Raw genomic sequence first — 26,482 nt, 5'->3', positions numbered from 1 at the left:
CTATTAGTGCTGTCATTTGCTGCTTGGATGCTGCTGTCTATTTGTAGGACTGTTTTATAATCAACGTACGCCTGCTGATACCGCTCCATAGACTCATTTGCCATTGCTCGTCGTAGAAGTGGCTTAAGAGAAAACGGCTGAAGCTCCAGGGCTCTGGAGAAAACAAAAGAAAAATGCAGGATTGAAACAGTAACATAAATAATATTAATAAAGCTATTTTATTATATATACAATTGTATGTAACACCTTTGTGATTTCAGATGGGCCTTACAGTAACATAACCAAGGAAAATGGGATGGGACGGTTTATATTAATACCCTACATGACATGCAGTTATGACATTGTCAGTGCTTTTACTACAACTTACCCTACTCAAACTCCTGTCTTCTATCTTGAAAACTACTTTCATCACCAAGAAAAGATTCATACAATGGCAACTGTTTAAAAGCAAAAGCATTTTTTCTTAAGTCATGCCTAGATCTATGAGGATTTCAAGTATACAGTGGTTTTGCCTACATGATTTTCAGTTCTTCTTCTTATGTGGAAGTATGCACGTAAAAAATATATTAAGACATGAATATACACCTGTCTATTTTTGGCTTTTAGGTTTTTGCCTGTATTTCATCTGTTTACTCTTCTGATTGTGTGCCTGGTCAACACTAAGCTCAACCCCCAATGCTGTGCAATCAGAACTCCTTCCAAACCCTACCAACAGAGTTATCATAGACACTGTCTAACAAGGGCTGAGTGCAAGGGGATAATCACTTCCCTCAACTGACTGGCTGTGGCTCCTGTTTATGAGTCCAGAAGGCTGTTGGCCTTTGCTGTAACTTGGCTTTGCACCATTACTCCTCCTAAAGCTAGAGAAACAATGATTTCTAGAATAAACATTTCCAATTTCCCTTTCATAAATATTTCCAACATTCCATTTCTCTCCATGTCGCTGAATGCATTTGAAAAATACAACAGTGCACAACGTCACTGCCCCCACAAAACCTCTTCAAAAACGCTTGACATTCTGTAACTTATAAGACTGTTAACACAGTTTCAGGTTCCTAACGTCAAGAATGAAGAAACAACCAGCCATAAATAAATTCAGAGGAAGATGACACTGCTTGAAGACTATCATCAGTGGGAATGGAAAACCCCATTCAACCTTTCCAGGGTAGAATGCAAAGACAATACAGCCAGGGACCAAACCACACCACAGTACCAAATAAAATAACATTAGTGTATATGAGCCCTATTTCACTTGTCATAACAAGTACCAAAGGCACTCAAAAATCAGTCTTGAGACAAAGAAAGATCCAACTGAGTCTTTTTTATATACCTCTAAGCACTAAATAGCTCAAACGTAGTAAAAGATAAATCACAGAATCACAGGATGGTTTGGGTTGGAAGGGACCTTAAAGACCATCTAGTTCCAACCCCCCTGCCATGGGCAGGGACACCTTCCACTAGACGAGGTTGCTCAAAGCCTCATCCAGCCTGGGTTTGTACAATACCTATTTTTGTATCACAAATATAAGCACTACACCATTTTTACTTTGGAAGCAAGTAAACTATTTGTAGATCATTCTTTATGTTGTGCTGCCCAGAGAAGATCTGTCATTGCCTAATTCATGTGTGCTTGCAGTTCTGCTTCCCAGTCTCTATTTCTACATCTGTTGTGTTGACTAAGCATCATGGGCCCTTGTGTATCCAGCAAATATGCACAACATTAAGGGCACCATCACCAAGTAGTAAGAAAATAAGCTTCCAATTGGTAACAATACAAAACCCAAAAGCTTTGCGTTACTGATTTCAGTTGAAGTCTTACATACTTCAAACTTCCTGAATAGAAAAATGTGGTGGCTGTTAAGCATGCCATCTTGTTTTATCAACCAGCTGTCTATGGTCCTGCATCTGTCTTCACAAAAAACATTAACAAGTCAGTTTTTTCAGATGACACTTTCAGAAAACTTTTCTGTCAGGTAGAATGTATGCAGTAAGTCAAATATTTAGTTAACACAAAGTTATATGCATATTTTATTTTTAGGGTGGGTGGGGTTTTTGTGGGTTTTTGTTTGTTTGTTTGTTTTTTAACAGTTGGGTTGTGCTGTAAAATACCCAACTGATTAATTAACATCATTTCTAATTGTCTTGGGATCCTTTTTTGCACCTTAAGCCTCAGTCTTAATAACCCTATCTATGAGGATACAAAAAAAGACATCTAGAAATGCAGTAATATTTTAGAAGGTTGTGTTTGGAAGTTACTGAAGGTGTCTGACCCTCTCTAACTCCTGTATCCTTAAAAGCCACAATAAGCAGAGAGGATTTTAGCTCAGTTCTGAACAGCTGTAATTACTCTTTATGACTATGCCAAGTATATATTTAAAAAAATCCAAACCAAAACAACAAACCAAACACGAAGAACACATACATACAATATACACATGCTTGAAAGTGATTTACAACACTGTGATAAGCATGTAGCTTAAGAGAACTTTTATGTGTAAGTCACTACAGAGCATCACTGAAGTAAGCCTGCTTTTATATTAAAAATTTTAACGCTGTGATGCATTTCTGCGTACACAAGAAGCCTAACAACTGCCCTCGCACAGCAGGACAGTAAGTTAAAAGCTACTCCTTCTCTAGGTTCCATGTGATTGTTTACATAACTGACAAAGATATCTGTCATTTAGATAGGGAATCAGGCTTTACTGAAGACTGTTCTAAGTCAAACTGCAATAACACTGCATCAGTTAAAATGTTTAATCATCATCAGGAATGTCGCTGCACTTCCTGGGAGGTTGCAATTTACCTGTTACAATCCTGAACACAGTCACTGCAGTTGCCTTCCTTAAGGTAACACGCTGCTCTGTTCGAGTACAAGATACTTAAATCATCTGGACTTTGTTCTCCTAGAAGAAGTTACAATTCAAATCAAAGAACATTATTAAAATGACATTCAAGAATTAAAGACCTGCATGCTGTAAGTTGCACTGCAGTGATGCAGTTTGCTGACAACGCAAAGCTCTAAGCAGCTTTCCTTTATCATGTCACCTGGAATACGTAATTACTCAAACACATAAATAAAAGCAAACAGCTCTGCCCCAAGGAAGTTTAAGGTTATTTCACGCTTCTTATATTTTGTATCATGTGAATTACCTTCCTCTGACAATGACAAAGAATTGACTGCACAGTAACTCCTGCCAAAAATCCAGGCACAGGGTAGATTAGTTCACTTGTAGTTCCTTTAAATCATCTAAACAATAATGCTAGATTTAAGTACAAGGTATCACACTCACCTAGACCGACGACATACTCAATTGCTTCAGAGTATTTGAGCACAGCTGCTCCAAACTGTCCACTCTTAAATAACTCGTTTCCTTCACTTTTTAGTTTTGCTGCAGCAGGAGGAAGTGAAGTAGAACTGCCATCACCAGCCGACTGAGACCCTGCTCCGTGCGACCTGGAGATCTTCTCAGTTTCAGGGCTTTCACTCTTTTGATCACTGTGTAAATAGCCATTAGCTTCACCTTCATGGTCTGACAGACGCTTTGCTGTTTTTTTCTCTGATGTGCCTTTTTTAAACCCGCTCCCAGAGGATTCCTTCTGCTTCTGTGTCTCTCGGTCCTCCGCCTTACCGCCACCGCCTTTGCTATGAAACTTTCTCTGCGCGTTCCCCATCTCAGCCTCGCCGGCAGCCGCCTCTCCTCCTACTGGCACGCCAGTTTCTACAAGGAAGTTAATAAGCTGTTGGAGCTTGCATCATCAGAAGAAACTATCGTCCTGGCTAAAGAGGGGTGGACAGCCCAAGAACACTGTCCCAAATCCTCCTCCCATCCTGAGGTTACCAAGATTTATTTGCCTTAGAAAACACTTCCAAGAACACAGAAAAAATCCTACTTACAAGTAACTTGCAATAATTACTGAGAAGGTATTACTATGAAATCTCATTTGTCCTTGCTGGGCACGTTGTAAACCCCTGTTCTGTAGTGTCAGAATGGTACTGAGTTCACCATGAAATTAACTCCTTAAATACTGGCTATTACAATACTGATACTTTGATTTTCCCTGACCAAATCAAAACGCTTGCATCTTAAAGTTAGGACACAGAGCTAACGAACATTGCACACTCCAAAACACTCTTCAAATACAACATAGGAGGGATAAAAGTCTCATAAATTATTCTCAAAAAGGTTTCATTTAAACATAATGTCAAAAAGCCTTTTACAGAGTTCTGATCATTCAATTTGCATTATTTATTACTAATTTAATTAGGAAAAAACATAAAATAAGGGTATTGGATATTAACATATAAATTCCTTATTCACCTGAATTCCTAACAGACTACCACCAAGGTATTCAAAAACAGATTTCAGCAGAAAGCCTGCTTCTGGATACTACCAGGCAAGCTAAGGCAGCTCTGCGTGTTGCTACTATTAAGATGCTGAATTTTAATCTCCACCTAACTTAGTTGTGCTCATCCGTCCAACTGAATTTTTTCACGCCTTCATATATTGGAGAGAGACTTCCAAATTGACTCAAACTAAATTTCTGAAGTTAACAGAATATGAATGAACTCCAGATTGTTCCAAATTACAGAAATTGTTTTTTTAATGCACAAAATGTTCCTGTTCAATTGGATTTCAGTATGGGAAACCGTAAGATTTTTAAGATCAGCAGATTCTCTAGGGTCTAATAGACAAAAGCTCCAACTGCATCCTTCCCAACTGTGGTCTCTGTTTTGAAACACCGTGTTTAATAGTAAGCTCATACTCCACAGTGGGAACAATGATAGGATAAATCTATTCTACCCATACTGACGTTTTTATAAAATTCAAAGTAAATTATTCATATTTAAGGCTTCCATCCATCCATCCAATTTTGCAGTGTCATATATGCCAAAAATGTTTAAAGTCAATTTGGTAGGGAGGATGAGGGTAACAGACTAGCTGAGCAGATGAATGAAGACTGTACTACTATAGTATTAATTTCATAGAATGGTTTGGGTTGGAAGGGACCTTAAAGACCATCTAGTTCCAACCCCCCTGCCATGGGCAGGGACACCCTCCACTAGACCAGGTTGCTCAAAGCCTCATCCAGCCTGGCCTTGAACACTTCCAGGGATGGGGCATCCACAGCTTCTCTGGGCAACCTGTTCCAGTGCTTCATCACCCTTCGCATGAAGAACTTCTTCCTGATATCTAATCTAAACCTCTCCACTTCCAATTTAAACCCGTTACCCCTTGTCCTGTCACTACAGGCCCTTGTAGAAAGCCCCTGCCCCAGCTTCCTTGTAGGCCCCCTTCAGGTATCGGAAGGCTGATAAGGATTTCCTTAGGATACGGGCTAGAACACTTTTATTTTACATCCACCAAAAAGAGAATACTCTACACACCTTCTACCAAAAATTTGAAATGTCACAGACAAACAGGTAATAGGACAAGTTTGTAAGAAAAAATTCTACACCAAAACACTCCTGAAGAGCATCCCAACTGCTAGAGACCAAAAAAATAGGCAAGAAAGGCAGATAATGTGTGATGCCAATTTGAATGTCATTAATGCAAACATCACTTCCTGAACATCGAAAATTTCTTTAAGTGTACAGAATTAATCCTGGATGAAACAGGAAACATTTATAGCATTTGGAGTCGCCCTGAAAATGAGAATATTCATAATTAACTTGTTTAGCTGTCAGGTTATGTTAATTACCTAAATATTTCTGGACTGAGTAAACACCTTGCACAAAATCGTACAGATGTATTTCTCAAATCAGTTTCTGGGTTTATAACATAAACAATATTCCTGTATTGGTCTCTACAGAGAAATGTTATTAATGAAAGCAGTATTCTGGGCTTTTGCTTGAAAATAAATCAGTGCTTACAAACTTAAAAAAAAAATTAAAATTATAAATTCCAAAGAAAGGTTAAAACAAAAGTACTGAAAAGTACGGATAGAATTTTGACCAGAAAGTCAACAAATACAGACTAGATTTCATTTGTTTTCTTCCCCATTATTTTCATTACATATTATTAGTAGTAATGTAATATTGTTAGTATTATTAGTATCATTGTTTCATTTCACTTATTTGCAGTTCTTAAATTGTTCTTATCTGAACCCAAAAGTTTCCTTGTCTTTTCTCCCAACTCTCCTCCCCTTCTCACTGGCGGAGGGGGGAAGGTGAGTGAGCAGCTGAGTGGCTGCTGGCTGGGTTAAACCACAACAAAATCATATTTATCAGTTGACATCATGAATTCTACGAACATGTCAAAACACCAGGCCCTTTGTCAAGTATATACAAGATTTTGGTTTTATAGTGCCCGAATACTAGTTTTTACAGTCTCCAGGATGTAAGCAGTCTTCTGTTCCTATTGTGCAAATTGGATTTTATTTATTTTTGCTTTCAGATACATTGATTTAGAGACTACAATCTTATTTTGACTGTTTTGTTCAAAGCTGAGAAATCTACTCTTCAGAGCTAAACAAAACAAAAATAATCTGTTGGTTTTCTTCCAGTTTCTAAATTACAAGTTTAGTAGGAATGCATGAGGCTTACCAATTAGAATGTGAAAAAAATGTGACAATATGGACTACTGGACTGACTGTGACTACAGACTGGATGTATAGAGAATATGTAGAAGATGCTCAGTCTACCTATTGCAATTATAGGTTCACAGAATATGTCAGATTTATTCAATAACTGAACTGACTTTGTATTTGTTTCCAGTTGTACTTCAAAACCACAATCTATGAAGATACGTCCTAGATCTCAGGAATACTTACGTATCTCACATGAACACATGTTGACAACCTTCCCTATGTTTAAAAGCCTCGCCTTTCATCAGCAGAATGGGAGTCTTCCTCTGGAGCTAGAAGGCACTTAGTCATCTGAATGCTGCCAGTGGAAAGCAACCCCTAATTAGCTAGTATTTAAGGCTACTGACACAGTCCATCCTTTCTTCCAGGGTTTTAGCTGAGGAGACTTGGTGAGTATCTCCTGATTTTGAAAAATGTATTTTCCTTAAATTTGTGCGCAAATAATGCATTATGATATCACAATTGTGAATGTTAGGCTCTACATATAAGTTGGGAAAACCACAAACTGATTTAATTTCAAGATAAAGAACTACATAGGCCACGGAAAACAAAAAAGCCACAGATGTCATGCCACATTACCTTAAAGAAACCAACAGAAAGGAGAAAAGGGTGGAAATCAATCCAGAGATGTGATTCCATTGCAGGTTGGAGTCCAGGCATGCAGCTGAATGTCAAAGCAACCTGCCAGTTACAGTCCCTGCTGCCTCACTTTCCCCTACAAGTCATGTATTCTGATCATGCCAGTAGCTTCATCTCAGCAGTCTTGCAGTTAGTCACCCTAACCCATGAACTTGAGCTGCACTTCAACTGCTTGTAAAATACGTACAGTACAAGAATTACATGTTGTTTCTGTCCAATGTTTACTTTCAGAGCACACAGATGATCTTTTACATTAAAAACCAAAAAACAAGATTGGTAGTTTTCAGAACAACAAAAAAATCACACTACCTGCCACTTGATCATTTTTACACTCTGTGATCCAATCAAGGGAGGAAAAATGCAGAAGAAAAATGTCATGGAGGGAAAGCAGGAGAGCTGCGCGAGAGAAAGAACTAAGGAACACAAAATGTTCTCTAACACCAGAAGAAACTCCCAACTGGAATTGAATAGGATCAAAGGATAGGTGTGAAATTGCACAGATAACAGGGAAGTAGGTGATTTATAGCCACATTTTCCTTCTGTCTCTGTTATACCCTTTCAGGAAATCATTCCAAAGATGTGTAATAAAACTGCATTCTAGACTTCACTCAGATCTATTTTAAGTAGTGAATATAATTTTAGTCTTCATACAGGCAAAATTCTTTGCAAGCAAATACGGATGAATTGTGTGAATAAATGCTGCAATATCAAAGGTAGTTATTTTTTTCCTCAGGTTAAAATTAAATAGGAAATTATATGACATGACTTTTACCTCCACAGCTTCTTTCACATTCTTCCATATTTTCCCCTCTTTCTTCATCGCCTTCTGAATCCTCTACATCTTGAATAAGTATTCTTCTTCCTTTCCCTCGAGTCTCAGGTACAGGCTTTAAACCTTTCAGTTTCTTTTCAATCTCCAGCAGATTTTTCTGCAATAGAGAAAAAACAGCAATAGCAGAATCCTTTTTCTATAGGTATAGAAATTGTGATTTATATACAGAAAATACATTCTCTTAAATAACCCAAATAAAATCCTGAAGAACTATCAGGACAAATGTTACAAGAAAATAAAGGTCACCTTTCCAAGAGCCATAATCAAAACCAAGATTAACAGTCAGTTTCTGTGTCTTAGAAACTCAGCAGATATCTCACAAACTAGTAAGTACTTTTCTTGAATGAACTGCTTAAGCAAAATAAAAAATGGAAAAAACATGGAAAGCAGGCTATTTCCAGAATCTCTGAAAAAGCCTCAAATCAGTTTATCAAAATTTATGCTATGGAGAATTTGGTGCCTGATAACTGACAGAGGAGTGTAACTGACAGAACCAGAACCAAAGGAGACGCAGCTTCTTAGCAGCGTAGCAGGAGGACACTGCTGAATAAAGAAAAGGTTTGATCCTCTTGTAAGAGCTGCAAATTAGATGATCAAACAGCCTCTCATTTCATAAACATTTTTTGATTACTCAAACAACATACTCCAACTCCACTTTACACTTTCAGAGCAGAGTAAGACACCCAACATTACACACTATTCTGAAGTGAATTCAATGCTGTAGAAGGAAGTGCTATTTCGGCGCTCACTTCCTCAAGTAAAAGGTAAAACAAGGAAGGACAGGATCAAGCTTCAAGGACAAAATACCTTGAAGAACTCCAGTTAGCGACAAGCAATTTACCTTTATTTTAATGGCTGCTCATAAGCCTTCTCTCTGCATGTGTTCCATACATTCAGATTTAGCTCAAGAGGGTTTTGAGGATCCTCCAAGCAAAGAGCAACTCAAAAATGCCCTGCCAAGCACTCTGTCAGCTCTGGATGTCTCAGCCAAGGCAAAATAGCTCTCACAGATAAGGATGAAGTACAGACATCTGTTTTCAGCTACAGAAGCATTGCTCAGCAAAGCTACTAATGGATTTGGATCTCTAGAAGAGTGTACTCAAAATGAGTCAGTAGCTTACATCTGATATTATAAAAAGTCTCAGCATAGCCCTATTTGACAATCTTTTCACAAAGACTGTTGTGGAGTATGTCAACACAGAATCACAGCTATTTAGTGTTTGAGTCTTATAAACAGAAAAAAAACCCCACAAAAGCTCTTTTAGAATGCAAATCTAGACACTGAGGTGTTTAAAAAGAAAAGGGGGTGGGGGGAGGCAGGCAGGTTGATCCCTTAAATCACAGAATCAGAATCACAGAATCACTAAGGTTGGAAAAGACCTATTAGATCATCTATTCCAACCATCAACCCAAGCCTACTGTACCCACTAGACCATGTCCTCAAGCACCACATCTCCATGTTCCTTGAACACCTCCAGGGATGGTGACTCCACCACTCCCATGGGCAGCCTCTTCCAATGCCTGACCACTCTCGCAGTGAAGAAGTTTTTCCTAATATCTAATCTAAACTTCCCCTGATGCAACTTGAGGCCATTTCCTCTTGTCCTATCGCCAGTTACCTGGGAGAATAGGCCAGCACCTGCCTCCCTACGGCTTCCTTTCAGGTAGCTGTAGAGAACGATCAGGTCTCCCCTCAGCCTTCTCTTCTTTAGGCTAAACAACCCCAGTTCCCTCAGCCACTCCTCACGGGACTTGTGCTCCAGACCCTTCCCCAGCTCTGTTGCCCTTCTCTGGACATGCTCCAGCACCTGAATGTCTTTCTTGTCGTGAGGGGCCCAAAACTGAACACAGGATTCGAGGAATCACTTCCCTACTCCTGCTGACCACACTGTTCCTGACGCAGGCCAGGATGCCATTGACCTTCTTGGCCACCTGGGCACACTGCTGACTCGTATTCAGCCAGCCACCAACCAACACACCCAGTTCCTTTTCTACCTGACAGATTTCCAGCCACTCATGCCCAAGCCTGTAGCGCTGCCTGGGGTTCTGACCTAAATGCAGGACCCAGCACTTGGCCTTGTTGAACCTCATACAATTGACATCAGCCATCGATCCAGCCTGTCCTGGTCCCTCTGCAGGGCTCTCCTACCCTTGAGCAGATCAACACTTCCACCCAACTTAGTGTCGTCTACAAACTTACTGAGGGAGCACTCAATCCCCTCATCCAGATCATTGACACATATGTTAAACAAGACCAGCCCCAAGACTGAGCCCTGGGGGACACCACTTGTGACCGGCTGCCAACCAGACTTCGCTCTGTTTACCACAAGCCTCTCTGCTCTTGGTTGATGTGAAACTCATGAACTATTCTGGACAGGAATCTAGCTTCAAGAACATCCTAAAAGGGATAAATGCTCTATGTGGTGAATTTGACCCAACAGCTTTGGACCTCTCTCACTGTTCCAAGCAACAGCAGTGACCAAATAACTCCACAGAGTTAACAAGCAAGCAGCAAGTTGCTAGCAGCTCAAAATGTGCCAACAGTAAGAGCTGAACAGCAATCAGGTGATGAGGCAACTGCATGGCATCTAGAAGTCATACATAAAAACACTGGGAGGGTAGCAGTATGATGGGCTCCCAATCAACAGGCAAAGAGCAGTTTAGTATCAGAACTGAAGATTCTCAGGATACAGAGTCCAAATGCAATGACTAGGTTTTAATGCACAAAATACCCCTAAGAAGACATCAATGAAATGGCACAAACCAATCCTCTCCCAGATAGCTGAGGCAATAGTAGTACAAGGACCACATCCTGACCTTGAGTCTCCAAAGAAAGCATCTGGCTTTCTTAGATCGAAAATTGGCAAAGAAGAGTACAGATCTCTGGACTTCAGAAGGTATGAAAAATTTTTCATTCTAGCCTGAAGGTGAGAAATGAGGATTTATAACATCACACTGAAGTGAGGACAGAACTCAGGTCCTCTCCTTTTGGGTTAACTTCACCACTACAACAATAAAATCTTGGCATCTCTTTTGTTTTTTATCTTGTAAATTGTGTGTCAAACTTAATACAACTATCCTAATGGATCTTTTTGAGATCTTGAGAAGTAGGGAAGAGAACAACTGGTCACATTCAAGTACCTAATTTCCACAACAGGCACCTGTGTGGTCTTGGGAAACTGATCATTGGCACAGTACCTTGAGTGTGTCCTCAAAACTCATATTCAAATCAAACAATATAAACTGTATTCACTTTATGCTACAACTACATGCAACTTTTTTCTAGTCATATTCAACTCATTTATCTTTACCTTAGCTATAATGTTTTCTGGTTCAACACATAATACTTTGTTCAGATCCTCTATAGCTGTCTGGTAATTCTGCAGCTGCTTGTGCACAGTGGCACGGCGCATTAGAGCTACAAAGGAACAAAGTGTATTATTTATGTATTTTAAGCATAAAGCGGAAAACAATACACTAGATACCAAGTGTAAAACAGCTTTTAAAATTCTGCATTTACTTCATAATTAATCTGTATTAGTAATAGTTATTCTCTTGATTATTTCTAATGATGCAATTCCACAGGACACCTTTTGGGATAGCAATCATGAACTGTGAAGCATCTTTTCATATTTTTCCAATTTGGCCCCCCCTCCCATGCAAATATAGTTAGCTACATTCAAGCCCTTGCCTTCAGAAAGGACTAAATCAGCAATTTCCTTTGTTTTCATGTTGCTTTTAAGGTAATTAATACTTCAGTGTGGGTATTATGCAAACAATGCACTAGACAAATACAAGAGGGCTTACAGTCGTCATAGAAAACCCAAGAGTCAGCCCCACATTACTACATAAGAACACACATTACAAACCAACAGTATGGACTGTATCAAACTTCACTGACCCTGAAAATACTGTTACAACTACTTTGTGGAGCTGCTCTGTTTCCTCTTTGATACTTGGACATGATCAAGGAAGTCAACTAAAAACATGACTGAATACATACTACTTTATTTTCTAGAAATAAAATATATGAAAGGGCAAGTTTATGCACTACTTTACCTTTTACATTGCCAGGTTCCATTTCTAGCACCTTCTCACAATCCTGCAAAGCACTATCCCAGTCCTGCAGTTTAATTTCTGCTTGAGCTTTGTTATTATATGCAGCTGCAGTGGGTATTACTGATATACTCCTGAAAAAAAGGGAGGATGGGCCATGGTAGGCTCACAGTTAGAAAATCTGAATGCAGGGACACTTCACTACTGGAAGCTGAAAGCAGTATTATAACAATATTAATACTGATGTCCTAACCACAACAGCGGTTAGAAACTTCTTCCTGTGAGACCAGAGGCAACCATCCACAAACTAGATCTACCATCTTCAGAGGTCTGTTGCTTGCCAGGGCTTAGATCTGAGATGTTGCAGAGAAGATGCCATGTCTTATCTGTCCCTTAAACTATTGCTGCCATCTACTCGAATGAAACTGCCAAATGAAACCTTCAGAGTTCAAGAGTAACTACAGAACTCTGGAGTCTATGATGAAGAGCCGGGGGAAGAGCACGTGGGCTTCTCCTTGATCTTGCTTGTAAAAGGCAAGAACTCAGGTAGCAGTGAATAAATAATCCAGATCAACATCGGGCTGTGTGGCTGGTATTGTAGGTAGGGCTTTACCTTCTCTAGCAGAATGATCTCTAAGGAACAAGGACAACTGGGATCCATATGACAAAATGGTGCAAGTCAATCTTTGCCAACACCCTTGCTAACCTAGCAAGGAGGAGTCTAAACTAGGTTTACTGGGAGGAGGAGGCAATAGGGAAGTGCTGGGGGGACAGCGTACTGGAAGAGACTCACACTTTCGTTGTAAAAAAAAGCAAACTGAAGGACCATCGCAAGTGCTTGTGCACAAATGCACAAAACACAGGAAACAAAAAAAGAAGAAGAAAAGGTCTGTGCAGCTATGATCTCAGTGAGACACGGTGGGATCGTTGGTGTGGCTGGAGTGCTGTATCATATCGAAGGAAATGTCTTGACACAATCAAGAAGCTGATGATGAGGGGGAATAATCTGCTGGAATTGTTACTCACAATCAAGAACTAGTTAGGAATGCAAAAGTTGATGACAGCATTGGCTGCGGCAACCATGAGATGGTAGTGTTTAAGATTCTGGGAGAAGAGAGCAAGATGAACACTAGAATTAAAGCCCGGGACTTCAGAAGGCAAAATTTTAGCCTTGTCCTGTCACTACAGGCCCTTGTAAAAAGTCCCCCCCAGCTTCCTTGTAGCCCCTTCAGGTACTGGAAGGTGCTATAAGGTGTCCCCGGAGCCTTCTCTTCTCCAGGCTGAACAAGCCCAACTCTCTCAGCCTGTCCCCATAGCAGAGGTGCTCCAGCCCTCTGAGCATCTTCGTGGCCTCCTCTGGACTCGCTCCAACCGGTCGATACCCTTCTGATATTGAGGGCTCCACAGCTGGATGCAGCACTCCAGGTGGGGTCTCACAAGAGCAGAGTAGAGGGGGAGAATCCCCTCCCTCAACCTGCTGGCCACACTTCTCCTGATACAGCCCAGCATACGAACGATCTTTTCCAACTTTCAACGTGCAGGAAGTCAAGCAAGCTTAGAATAGGGGCTGAACAAAGACCCCTTGCCTGAGCTGAAACACAAATACACAGCAGATGGCAGTGGTGATGGGCTATCCAGGAGGAATATAGAGCCACTGGCTAAGTGTGATGGAATTAATAAAGCAAAAGCTCAGCTGAAGTTGAAACTAGAAAAGCGATGTGAGGAACAAGAAAAGTTTTGTGGGGTGGTTTTTTGTGGTTTGTTTTTTTTTTTTTTAAAGTCTATCAGCAGCAAAACAAAGATTAAGGAAACTGTGGGCCACTTGTCAATGCAGCAGAGGACATAGTGACAAAGGACATGGAAAAAGTTTGAGATACTCCGCAGCTTCTTTGCTTCAGTCTTCACTGGTAAGGTTTGCCCTCAGGCTTCCCAGGCCCCTGAGTCTAGAGGCAGATTCTGCAGGAGTGAAGCAGTGCCCACAATGGAGGAAGGTAAGAAACACTTATAAAAATACGATATACAAAGGTTCCAGATGGGGTGGGTCAGGATGGTGGCCAATGTTACAAGACTGTGCTACATCATCTTTGAAAAGGCATGGTCACTGGGAGAGATTCCTGGTGACCTGTAATGTGTATCTTCAAGAACAGCAAGGTGGAGGACCTGGGAAACTACAGGCTGGTCAGTCCAAGTAGGTAAAATAGAGACTAGATAAGTGGACAGTAAGGCAGAGAGAAAACCGACTGGACTGCTGGGCTCCAAGAATTGAAGCATAGAAAGTCCAACTGGTGAACAGTTACTAGTGGCCTCCCTTTGGGATCAAGTTTTTAACATCTTTATGAGGGGGTATAAGACAGAACACATAAACCCCCAGGAAGTTTGTCAGGGATACAAAGCTGGGGGTACACAGTCAGTAATACACTGGACAGCAGAACTCCAGTCAAAGGGGCCTGAACAGGCCAGAGGAATGGGCTGGCAGACTTCTCAGGAAGTTCAAAAAAGGCAAGCGCCAAGTCTTGCACCCAAACAGAGTAACTCAGCTATAGGCTGGGTGCCAACTAGCTAGAAAGCAGCTTTGCATGAAAGAACCCAAGAGCTCTGGTGGACAAAAAATTTTAGAGGAGTTAACAGTGTGCTCTTAAGGCAAAGAAGGGGTACCCCATGCTGGGCCATATTAACAAGAGTGTAGCCAGGAGGTCGACAGAAGTGGATCTTCCCCTAGACAGAATTCTCCCCATAGAATGAATAACTATACCCTGATTATTTTTGTAGAGAACTCTAGTCTTCTTTTCCCTTTTTAACCATATACCAAAAAAAAAAAACCTTCAGGCTATAATCAATTCACTCCAAAACATGTTTTATTTAAATATTTCTAAATGTAAGAAAATAAGAATTTTCAGGTGGTAATAGAAAAGTGCCCAATTAGAACAATATGCAGTGTCAATATCATGTATTTCAGAAGCTGTACAATGCCATGTGGGGGTTGAATATGGAAAGGCTCTCCATTAGGAAGGATTCTGCCCAACCTTATTAATTAATACCTTATTTATGCCCCAAAAGCAAAGACTTTTACTTATTTTTATATTATGGATTTGTTTGGGTTTGGTTTTTTTGTTTTAATATGAATACAGCTATAGATGTTTATGTTCATGTATCCAAAAAACCCAAGAAAGATGTTATCAGTCCCGTGTGAATATCCTGTTTTGTATAAATGGCATCATGTTTGAGCACCATGAAAAAGGTAGAGAAAAAAAATTCTAGTTCTCCTAAGACAGCATTCAAATACCTTAACTGAAACATAACCCTTCTCTTCCTGTCATGCTCGATTCCGTTCACCCTGAACTTTTCTACTATTGAAACAAATACAACAGAAGCCCTGTAGCAACAACCTCTATTTACATAAATAATGCCAAAGCCTGAATGTAGTCCACACTGCACTAAATAAGGCAAGCAACCTGAGAGTCTCATATTTTTTAAATTCACTGTTTGTATATTTTTCTTCTGGTCTGCTACCAACTGCAGACAGTGTTACGATGAAGCTGCACACAATGATTTTTCTTCCTCCAAAAAAGAAGTTATTAAATCAATTTTACTTATTACTAATTGAGACAATCCTAGCAATATGATTAATTAAAATTCATTAAAGGCTGAGAGAATTCGGCTTATTCAGCCTGGAGAAGAGAAGGCTCCGGGGAGACCTGACAGCAACCTTCCAGTACCTGAAGGGGTTACAAGGAAGCTGGGGGGGACTTTTTACAAGGGCCTGCAGTGACAGGACAAGGGGTAACGGGTTTAAATTGAAAGTGGGGAGGTTTAGATTAGATATCAGGAAGAAGTTCTTCCCGGAGAGGGTGGTGAGGCCCTGGAACAGGTTTCCCAGAGAAGCTGTGGATGCCCCATCCCTGGAAGTGTTCAAGGCCAGGCTGGATGAGGCTTTGAGCAACCTGGTCTAGTGGAAGGTGTCCCTGCCCATGGCAGGGGGGGTGGAACTAGATGGTCTTTAAGGTCCCTTCCAACCCAAACCATCCTCTGATTCTACGATTTGTAACAAATTTAGTTTCTCGACACATTTATACTTTTATTTTTGTAAACTTGCTCTTGATTCTCAATGGTTTAGAAAAATCTGAAGAACTCTGTGACACATGCAGATTGCATCCCATCACTATCTACCCACTTCTCTTCCTAATAAATAAAAATTAATGTCCGGATGCAACAGCCCTTTAAGTACTCTTTGTCATATCTTTTTACCCATTTGAAAATAATTTAATTGCCACTAGTTGCTTCAGAAAAACATTGCTATAATCACCTTGCTCTAAAAATAATATTCACAAGTAACAATCATTAAAAGACTATTTACTCACCGACTGTAATATGTCACTGCTTCCACATAATCCCCAATGGCAAAGGCTTCATTGCCCTTTTCTTTTTCATGAGTTGCAATAAAAATTTTCTCTTTCTCTGTCATGCCTAGAAAAAATACTTCAGCTTAACGACTAACAACTTTCACAGATGCAATCAAAACACTGTCAGCTAAAATAGGTCTGCATATTATTTTTTAAAACAACATGGCTTAGTAAGAGACAAATTCGTATTTTGTTTCCTATAATATGAACCTATATCCCTCTGATATGCATACTATTCAGAATGCAAGATGAAAGTGGTTGGCTAACCTCTACCACTGATTTACAATAGCAGAAGTATGCTTTATTTCTTTACTCAGCACTCTCAACCTAAACACAAGATAGATATTTTAACTGATTATTAACCCTAAGACTAGATTTTTTTTTCCAAATATGGCTTTAGTTAACCTTCTAAAAACTTGAAGCATCTCTTGGGGCTGAAAAACAGACAAAGACATTTTTACCTCTATAATATGCTTCCTCAATTTGTATTCACACTCTACAACACAGCGTTACAATTAAAAAGAAAAACTGTATGTTTCTAAGACATTACCGACTGTGTCTATTTTCTTTTCGATTATAGGTGGCCTTGGTCTACTAAAGAAGCTTGCTTTTGAGTTATGTTCATCACAGCCTTCATCGATTTTAGAACACTCCTTTTCCACGTCGAACCTTAGATTAATAAAAATAACAAATTCAGTAATGCTGCATAGCAAGACTCCTCTACTAATAGAACGGCATACTATTATTTCCATTATAGACCAAAGGAAAAGAGAGATAAAAGGTTGTGTTCAGTTACCCATGACTAGTTAGGAAAAAGATTTGTAGTGTCTTACGTCCTTTTCTTGTGTTGGATTGTTTGGGAGTTTTTTGTGCACTTCTCCTGCTTATACATCACATCCCCTCTTCCTCCTCCCTTCTGGTTAAAGCCAAACCAAGTAACTGTCTGTCTCACCTCCTCACCATCCCTCCTTAGAAGACAGGTAAAATTTAAGAAAGCGTATCATTGGGCTCAATCCCAGCCCTATCAGTCACCTCTATTAACCTTTGCCAAAATAGCTAAGAAACAGCTTCAAAGCAATTAATACTGCAAAGGTGAGAGATAAAGCAGTCCTACACCCTTCCACAGCTACTCTGAAGCAGCTTTTCAAAACAGTGTGTAGAAATTTATGTCAAATAAATGTTGCTGTCATTGTCCTATAGAACAGACACGGCAATAAGCAATTCCTACACCATCTAGAAACACTAAACTCACTGCTTTTTTGTTTAGGACCTAATGGAAAATATCCTTTGCGTTCCACAATAATCTTGACAATATGGATAATTTCCATCTGAAACAGGCATGATTTTGAGAACTTATCCAAATTAAAACCTATTCTGGTAAGACTAATTTCCATTTAGATTCTGATCTTTCGCTAGCTTACTGTTACCTATTTATTATAATCAGCTACATTTTAAAATAGGTGCCTTTAAAATATAAAGTGAAACTTTATTGTGCAGAAATTGCCTAAACAATTATTTAAATTATCTTCAAGATGTTTTGAAAACACGATATGCTTGCAACTGGAAGATTTCTTTCTCAGTATGCTCATATTATCCAAAACAAATACATTACACGGTAGAATTCACAAACTGCAGTATTATCAGCACGCTAAAGCCTTCAAAGATTGAGCACATAATTGCAAACCAAACCCCCAGATGATTACTTTAAATCACACAGAGGAAAGAGGGATTAAAAGACAAAATTGTTGCAGAAGTTACATTGCTAACCTATTTTGTTCGTCCACATTTGAGCAGGGAGACTCCATTTCTGAATCATACATGCATGAAAATAATATGCACGACTGTTTGTAAGAACAGCATCTTATGCAGACAGGGGTTTTTTGGTTATGGGGTAGAGTGAGACATTAAGAGTTCCCTTACCCAAACCCCAGAGTCTCTAGATTTAGCTCCCCATCTACAGCATGGAAACTTGTGCCTCCTCACTGATGCTGTAACATCCTAGTCCACGTTTAAGGAGCCAGAGAGAAGCTGCTACAATGCAAAGCACAGAAGCATGTACATTTCCCTCTCCGTGTTCAACAATCTGGGGGCATCAATCCATCACGTACGGTGGGAGGGTAGTATGCCACCATTACATGAGGCAGAGAATAGGTGCTCCATCCTGCCTAGAACTAGTCAGTCACTGTCTAAACTTACATGTAATTGCACCTGAGCAAACTGATGCACCTGCCTCGAGCTCATTCTTTGCTGTCAGCGGGGCTGTGTGCAGGAATAAGGACTCAGCAATTTTGGTTTTAATTTAGAATTGTGACTTTGGATATGCAGAAGATCAAATTTAAAAGGCCACGTTGAACAACCTTAGAAGCACTTTCAAAAAAAAAAAAAAAATAAATTAAGCTAATTCTAATCCTTCCATAGATTTTATAACTTAGATGCTGAACGGAAGAATGAAGCCTGAAACAAAATCACTTTTTATTTGTATTTTCTACCGACTTGTTACATTTCACACAGATTGAACAGAAGTATAGGCTAAATTGTTTTCAATGCACCGTTTGTGTTTTAACAGAACATTTATGACAGAAAACCTGTTCCACTAAAGTGTCAAAACTCCCTGAAATGTTGATCTTAACACTACGTTTCTGCAAAACACTTTAAAAAAAACACTTAATAATGTTCCATTATTAAACAATTACGTAAGGTATAATAAAGTCTTAAATACGAAGGATTTAACATACTTGTCCCATTCACTGTAATCCCGTGGGATGTTTTTCTTGTTTCCTCCTTTGTTTTGTAATTTTTTGTTCTGAAAGAGAAACAGCCAGCCTTTACCACAATTGTTAAAGTGGAAATTCACCAGTGTTTTGTTTTGTTTCTGCAATACATATTCCTAGTAACTGACACTATTCATGACTAATCTCAGCATAGACTAGAAAACAATTAATCTTTAAGTATTAGTAAATTAAGTAAACTTAATTAAGCTTTAAAGAAAATGTTTATGTATATGACGTATCGTAATCTGAGGAGCTCTTCAGTCTCACACTTTCTCTCCACTGCCCTGTCACATGTTAGAGAGGCACTGAATAAAACTTTCAGATAGGAGACTGCTCTTCCTAATTAGTATCTTGTGCTGCCATCTTCCAAACGATCCTTTCATCACAGCAAGGGAGAACTCGGTCTTCAGAAACACCAGCCTTGTGATGAAGAGTTTGACAATGAGATTGAATCAGTAACCTCGTTTTAGGCTTGCCACTCCCAAGAGAATGCAATGATATGAATGAGGCAATGGTAAGACGGCAAAGATTCTGATAGTCCCTGGAACCCTCACAACAAACTTAGAAATTAAAAACTTGATTGACTTCAAAATAGTGTCTGTACTTTTGACTAACTCACATTCCAGTCAAGATAAATCCCAAGATGATTTACACTCATTGGACAAGCTCCACCAACGAGATTTGCCTTAACTAAAGGCTTTCATGCTTAGGACCTTCCTGCAACAATCAGTTGCATTAACAGATTTGACTGACTTGTATCACAACCTACCTCCTACGCTAATGAAACCTATATCCGTAGCTGGCACCTCTGGCATCATTTCTACTTCTGTCCTGAGACTATATTTCTATTATGTCCCTCCCTGCTTGTTGACTTCAACAGTACTTATTAGCAAGGTGTGGTTTCAAGCAGGTATTCCACAGCGGAGCATTCCCCATCTACTCTCTTCTGGCTGTTCAGCCCTCCTCTTACCTTGCAACCCATCACTCACTGTGTTAGACCAATAGCATTGTTTGTAGAGTTGCAGATTTACAATTATCTGGGTTCAAACAAACAATTTGATAGAGATTACAGTAAAATCCCTAAATATTTGTACCAGCTCAACGGAGCATGTGATAAACTGGACCAAAGAAACAAGCAGCAACCTCTTAAACTAGCTTTACCAGTGTTGACACTGTATCTTCTGCAGGAAATACTTCTGCAATTGTATGTAAACACCCCAATTTACATAATGCAAATGTGACCCTTCCTGTAAACACTTTGACTATAATGTTAGGTTACACAAACTCTTATAGTATATAACTTCAGAATTACTCTTCACGCTCTCAGTCTTTCAAGAAGATAGAAAAAATGACAAATACATATAGTGCCCAGTGCATGTTTGGAGGAGGCAACTCCTAAATACGACTTCCTGAAATATGACTTATCATTATGTATGCATCCTGGTGTGTATTACAAACTTACTATTTTAATAAATACCAATTTTTTTTTTCAAACCAGAAGTCCTTAACTTAAACGAGCACAAAACCAAAGAGAGTCTCAGAAGAAAACTCATAAGGTATTTACAGTAATGCAACTTTAACTGAGGGACAGAACTACAACATGTCCTTTTAAGGAATAAGGAAGAAGTGTTGACTCAAAAATGCACAATTTTTAAAATTCTAGATCTCATATTCCTGGTACCATTGTAACCAACTTGTGGCTCCAGCAGAGTCAGGAACTTCCTAATTGGTAATATCTCAGAGCACCTCATCCAAGAGGCTTTGATGAAAAGTGCATGTTTGCATTCAGTGGAACTAAATAAAAAACCACCCTCTGTCCTTGTCATTTTTCTTGCCAGAGCTCACAATGCATGGATCCCACAGGGTCTGAAGTCTGGTGAACCATTTCTGGACCAAAAATCAAAGCACAGATGGACTTCAGTTCAGGTGACACAGAATCTGACCTTAGTTCTTCTCTGGGCCCCTCGGGAGGCCTAAGACATTACTATTCTGTGTCAGCTAACAGTATTCTGCTCGAGTTCGGAGTGTCCAAAATGATACGAAGGATACGTAGGTACCATCACAGTGCGTTTTTAAAACATAACACTTGGAATGTGTGTTGCATGCCCTGGACTGTAGCATGAGAAGGTATCTGAGGACAGAAATCTTTCTGCAGTAGTATTAGGAAACTGTCCTTGGCAAAGGAACTTAAGCCTGCTGATATCCCATCCATATAGCCTTTTGGAAGTGAGTATCTCTAAACCCATGCTTTAGTTCTGTCTTGGAATCTGAGGCAGCAAAAATAATAATTAAGCAATGTGGACAGTTAGGAACATAAAAACTCAAGCCGTCTCTCCACTCTTATTTTACAGTATAGATGTAACCTCAAAGTCCTGGGCTGTATGAAAGAAAGATGGGTGTAAGACAAACACTTCCATATTGTATTAAAGAGGGAAATACTGAATAAAGTTCACTGTGTAATCATTTTTGGAAAACCTTCCCCATAACTTCACATCAATAAAAAGAAAACACCATACAGAGTTACACGCTATGAGCAGTGAATTAAAACGGTACCTGCATTTAGTATCAGCAGGAAAATCTGGTTACAGAGACAAGAAGATGCTTCCATTTACCAAAACTGTACCCATTGGTGCAATCCACTGTTTTAGGGTCAATAAGGATTTCCAGAACTAGCTTCATTGAAGATACTGAACATTTTAAGCATCAAATCAGATGAATTTACACAGTCTCCAATCAAATAACAAAATTATGGGTTTGTGGATTTCTTTCCAGCAGAGAGGAGAAATCTATCATGCCAACCTTATGCATTACAAAGTTATGTGATGCCAGCGTAAAAAATAGTTACAGTCCTACCTGATTAGCAAATGTTTAAAAATTAAGTTTTTCAGCAAGAAAGAAAAGAAATAAAACCTGATTAAGTGTATTAATCTAATTTAGTTGAGATTTCATATTACAGGCATAAATTTAGTGTACATTATAGAAACAGCTTTTTTTTTATTCAGTAGTGATCCAGTAGTGGTATAACTGCACTGCTACATAGAAAGACTGACTTCTAAGACTCAATTTGGGGCCTCCCTTCCCTCTTCCAGGACAGGTTACAATCACTTCAGAGGCTGTCTGCTTGGACAAAAGGGATAGAAATCATATACCACAGACAAGGCATAAAGCTGTATCTAGGTTTCCTGGGTAATAATGCTATCACCTAAACCACCTATGGAGAACAAAAGTGGTAAAAGCTTGACCTGAAGAATGTTGCATGGTTTCAAGTAGGTGACAAAAAATCTGAATAAATATTTTGGCTTTGAATGGAAAACACATCTTCTTTAGTAAAACTGTATAGCCTAGATTTCAAGTCACTTTCCACCATTTTATTCTAATCTGGATTCACTGAGTTCACATGATATTTTATTTACCATTCTCTATCCTAGTAAACACAAAGGACATAAGCCAAGAGTAAAGCTACAGTGGCACTCTTCATCCCAGCAAAATAGGAGAGTCAAGAGGATCATACATTGCAAAATGTGAAAGAGAACAGATTAATTAAAAATAAAAAAGCACACCTTAGTCGCAATACTAATGACTTATGAAGCATTACACTGGGAGTCCCAGCTTCTTTGAATAGCACATAACAGAAAGTGCCTAGTTATCCCAAATGTCTTGGTCTGATGTCTGAGTACCAGCTGACAGTAAGGAGTAGTTTCTGACAACACAGGAACACAAATCAGGCACTTACTAATACATAATTATTCCAAGAAAATGTGTCTAATTAATTCATTAAAAATATCACATGGCCTGTAAGGATCCTTTCACAGTATTTCTCATTTCCAAACTTCCAAAAAGAAAAATCCTTCCGTGAATTTGTTATACAGGTCACAGAATTACAAAGAAAACACTGGGAATCAGACTGAAGCCATTCATTATAACATCTGAGAATTAAAAAAAAATTCCACACACCCCCCCGTATTTTTCTGCCAATCCCTCCAACAGCACAGCATTTAGTATTTGTAAGAAAAGCTGGTCACTGACAAGCAGATTTTAAGCTGATAAATAAATGGAAAAAAAAAAACAAACAAACAAAAAAGAGGAAATTAATAATAGGAAAAAATGTAAATGTTTGTTCTGCAGTTCTGAAATTTCTTAAGTAAGTTTTACGGCTAATGCTGGAATACCAAACTCCATGTACAAAATATGGGGAATCAAAAGCTACACAGACACGGCGCAACCCAGTATAAAAGCGGCAAAGAATTGGTGCAGAGGGTCTGACACCCACACTGTATGTGTTTCAGGGTATGCATTTTGGACTAGCTCCTGTCTGGTCGCATGGAACAAGAGCCTACTAGCAGGTGGAAAAAAATCTCCTGGCATAGTATCATCCAAAAGGAACCTAGTTTGTATGCTTAAACAACACTTTGAAATGTGAAAAAAAGAGCAGGAAAGGGTATTTAAGGAGATTTGCTCCAGAAGTGAATTCTTGATCAGAATTAAAACATTATTACAGGGCACATGCTAGTACTATGGAGGCACTTTTGTTTAAGCAGCGGTCTCTTGCAAGGAAAATTAAAGGCTTTGATTTTCTGTTTAACAAAATAAATCTAGTAAGAAAGGCTCAATGACTAGAAGTTTGTATACCTAAAATGTCTCAGTTTTAGGAAGATATATAATTAGCATACATTAGAAAACTGGAGATACCTGATTAGCAGGAAGACAGTTGCTGGAACAACGAACAGGAGGCAAGTTATCTTGTCTTTCATGCAGCGTGTCTGTTCTCAAGAACTGTGGTTTCTGATAATCTTCATTCATTTCTGTCACCCAGCTCTGAAAATAAATAATACATCTGTACCTTAAAGCAATAGAGCAGATATACTTCATAGTCTAAAACGACCCTAACAGTGATCCTTACAATGCATTGCTCTTAATGGGGAAAACCAATTCAGAAAAAAAAGCAATTTGTGTTTTTTGAATAAAAAGTAATCTAAAAAAAAAAAAAAATCTGTAAAGTGGGTATTAAAGTTCCAGTGACACGAATTCAAGAAAGTAATAAACACCACCAACATAATGCTTTAATCATTTCCTCATTTAATAACATAATTACATTCTACTTAGGCACAAGAAGAAGAAGATTGATACATCAAAGTGATTATATTACTGGCTATTATAAACTATACTGTACCATCAGTTCACCATTAATTGTTTCCCATTCTTCAGCTGTGAAATCAGAAGCTGTGGCTGCAGGCTTATCTTTCCTCAGAGCTCTGCTCCTTGGATCTAAATGCTCAATACGCTTTTCACAAAACAATGTAAGTTCAGGATAACATCCCTCTTCACCAGACCTTTAAAATGCAAAGATATAAAAGTTACAAGAAAGAATTCAACTGCACTGCATCCTCCGTATTTCTCCCTACATGTAGTCCCTGCGTAGTCACCACAGTGACTGAAGAGGCCTATCTTCCTGTTACAACTGAATTCTACTAGCACCTAATAACATTTTGATCAGAAAATCACAGTGAGTTAACCTCCAATCACTTTGCAATGGACACACACAGTTTAAAATTATCATCACGGTGCTCATAAAAAAATGCTCGTGTCATTTACAGCAGCAGTTAAACGGGTATAGCATCTGAAATTACCACAGTAAACAGAGATGGTTTGTGACAGAACCACAATCCAGTGGTAGCATTTGAGAGCAACCTGGAATTGAGTTACTCAGACCTTTTGGATGCTTAAAACAGGACTTGGATTTCTAGTGTTATCATGTGGACATTTTTAACGGGATTACTTTAACTTTGTACTTTAATTTTTGAATTAGAATGTCACAAAGAGGTTCAAGACAAATACAGTATTTAGCTATGGTTCCTTCAAATTTTACAGAACAGGGATATAATTAGTAATTAAGTTAAGAAAATACAGCATTTACCTTAAAACCCTGAGAATCTTTTCCAGGTGTTTAACATCTGTGCATTTTTCAATGAACTTGTAGTCCAGATGACCAATAGGTATTTGATATGTTTTAGTGGTTCCTTGGTCCAGCAAAAATGGCACTGACTCATCACCCATAGCTAAATATTAAAAGGAAAAAAAATACTGTGATTCTGTGGGCACTTAGTTATATGCTGAAGCAACACTGATCTAAAGAATAACCCTGCTCATGCTCCAAAGTACTACTCTATTATGCATGCAGACCTATTGCCACAAAAGAAAAATTTCAAATTTGAAGACCTGATCACACAAACTGTTCTTGGCAGAGGTTTACTGACAGATGTACGGTTATAAATGAGGTATGTTTGGGGTGAGGGGGAAGTACAAGTCTACTGCTTCTGCAAGGCAGAAAAAGTCAGAAAGACTGCTTAAAGGAAAACGGCCACTTTTTGACTACCATATTCTCTGTTTTTCTTTAAACACAATATGGTATTACCTATTTTAAGCAAGTGTGGCGGGGATGAAGGAGAAGATGGTGCAGGACCCTCTATTATTTTTCAGAGGGAAGATGTTAACCAACTCAGTTTACCTAATGGAATAATAACCTTTGCCTTCTCCATAGCCAAAATAAATCTAATTGTTTACCCTTTCCTCACTAACTACATTTGCTGGGCCTCTGATTATATTACTGCACTAATCTGAATATTTTTCAGTAAGTCTGTAGCTGATGAAGTGAGGTGTTAAAACTAGGCAATTCCCATCTCCCTGTACCTTTGATCTGTTTATCTGCATCTTGTTCTATTTGGATTCCAAGCACTATGGAGCAGAAATCCTTTCCCCCCTTTCCCCCATTACATAGAACTTAAATTGATCAGTTATTTTTAGCAAGTACGATAAGGGCAGCTAGCTAGAATGTGGTAACAACTACGTATGCTTATAAACCAAATTAAAATAACTGTGTTCTAATGTCTAGAATAATTACGCATATTAATTTGTAGTTGCACAAAAGTGCTTACAATACAGCATCACTTAAATAATAACTGGTCATAATCAGGTACCAAAATACAGTATTCTGCCCTAAGAATTTACAGTTTCAGTACAGAGAAAGAAACAGCATGCATGGAGAGAAAGGCAAATACAGGAAATTAGACAGGAGTAAAAAGCAAGAGAGGCAATCATTACAAAGCTGCAACATTTCCTCACGTTTCCGTTTTTCCACAAACGTTAGAAAAAGCGTTCCCTCGAGTGCCCCGAGCAGCTCCCAGGCAGGGCGGGAACGAGGA

The 26,482-nt window shown here is 39.0% G+C and overlaps 1 protein-coding gene across 1 annotated transcript; it reads right to left on the bottom strand.

Moving 5' to 3' along the window:
- On the bottom strand, nt 1-25,337 carry SPAG1 (sperm associated antigen 1; the record flags this gene model as incomplete). Its single annotated transcript, XM_010153573.1, has 13 exons — nt 25,198-25,337; nt 24,454-24,613; nt 23,973-24,098; nt 22,697-22,707; nt 17,063-17,181; nt 16,974-17,008; nt 16,471-16,568; nt 12,116-12,246; nt 11,368-11,474; nt 7,997-8,138; nt 3,291-3,719; nt 2,804-2,903; nt 1-153 (listed from the first exon to the last, which is right to left on the bottom strand). Coding segments are annotated over exons 1-13 (1,751 nt in total), but the record flags the coding sequence as incomplete, so codon positions are not given.
- Between the last annotated feature and the right edge of the window lie 1,145 nt (nt 25,338-26,482).

This window comes from Eurypyga helias, unplaced genomic scaffold (assembly GCF_000690775.1).
Source record: "Eurypyga helias isolate BGI_N326 unplaced genomic scaffold, ASM69077v1 scaffold15376, whole genome shotgun sequence".
Classification (NCBI taxonomy): domain Eukaryota; kingdom Metazoa; phylum Chordata; class Aves; order Eurypygiformes; family Eurypygidae; genus Eurypyga; species Eurypyga helias.
This window is presented reverse-complemented; position numbering and strand designations above follow the sequence as displayed.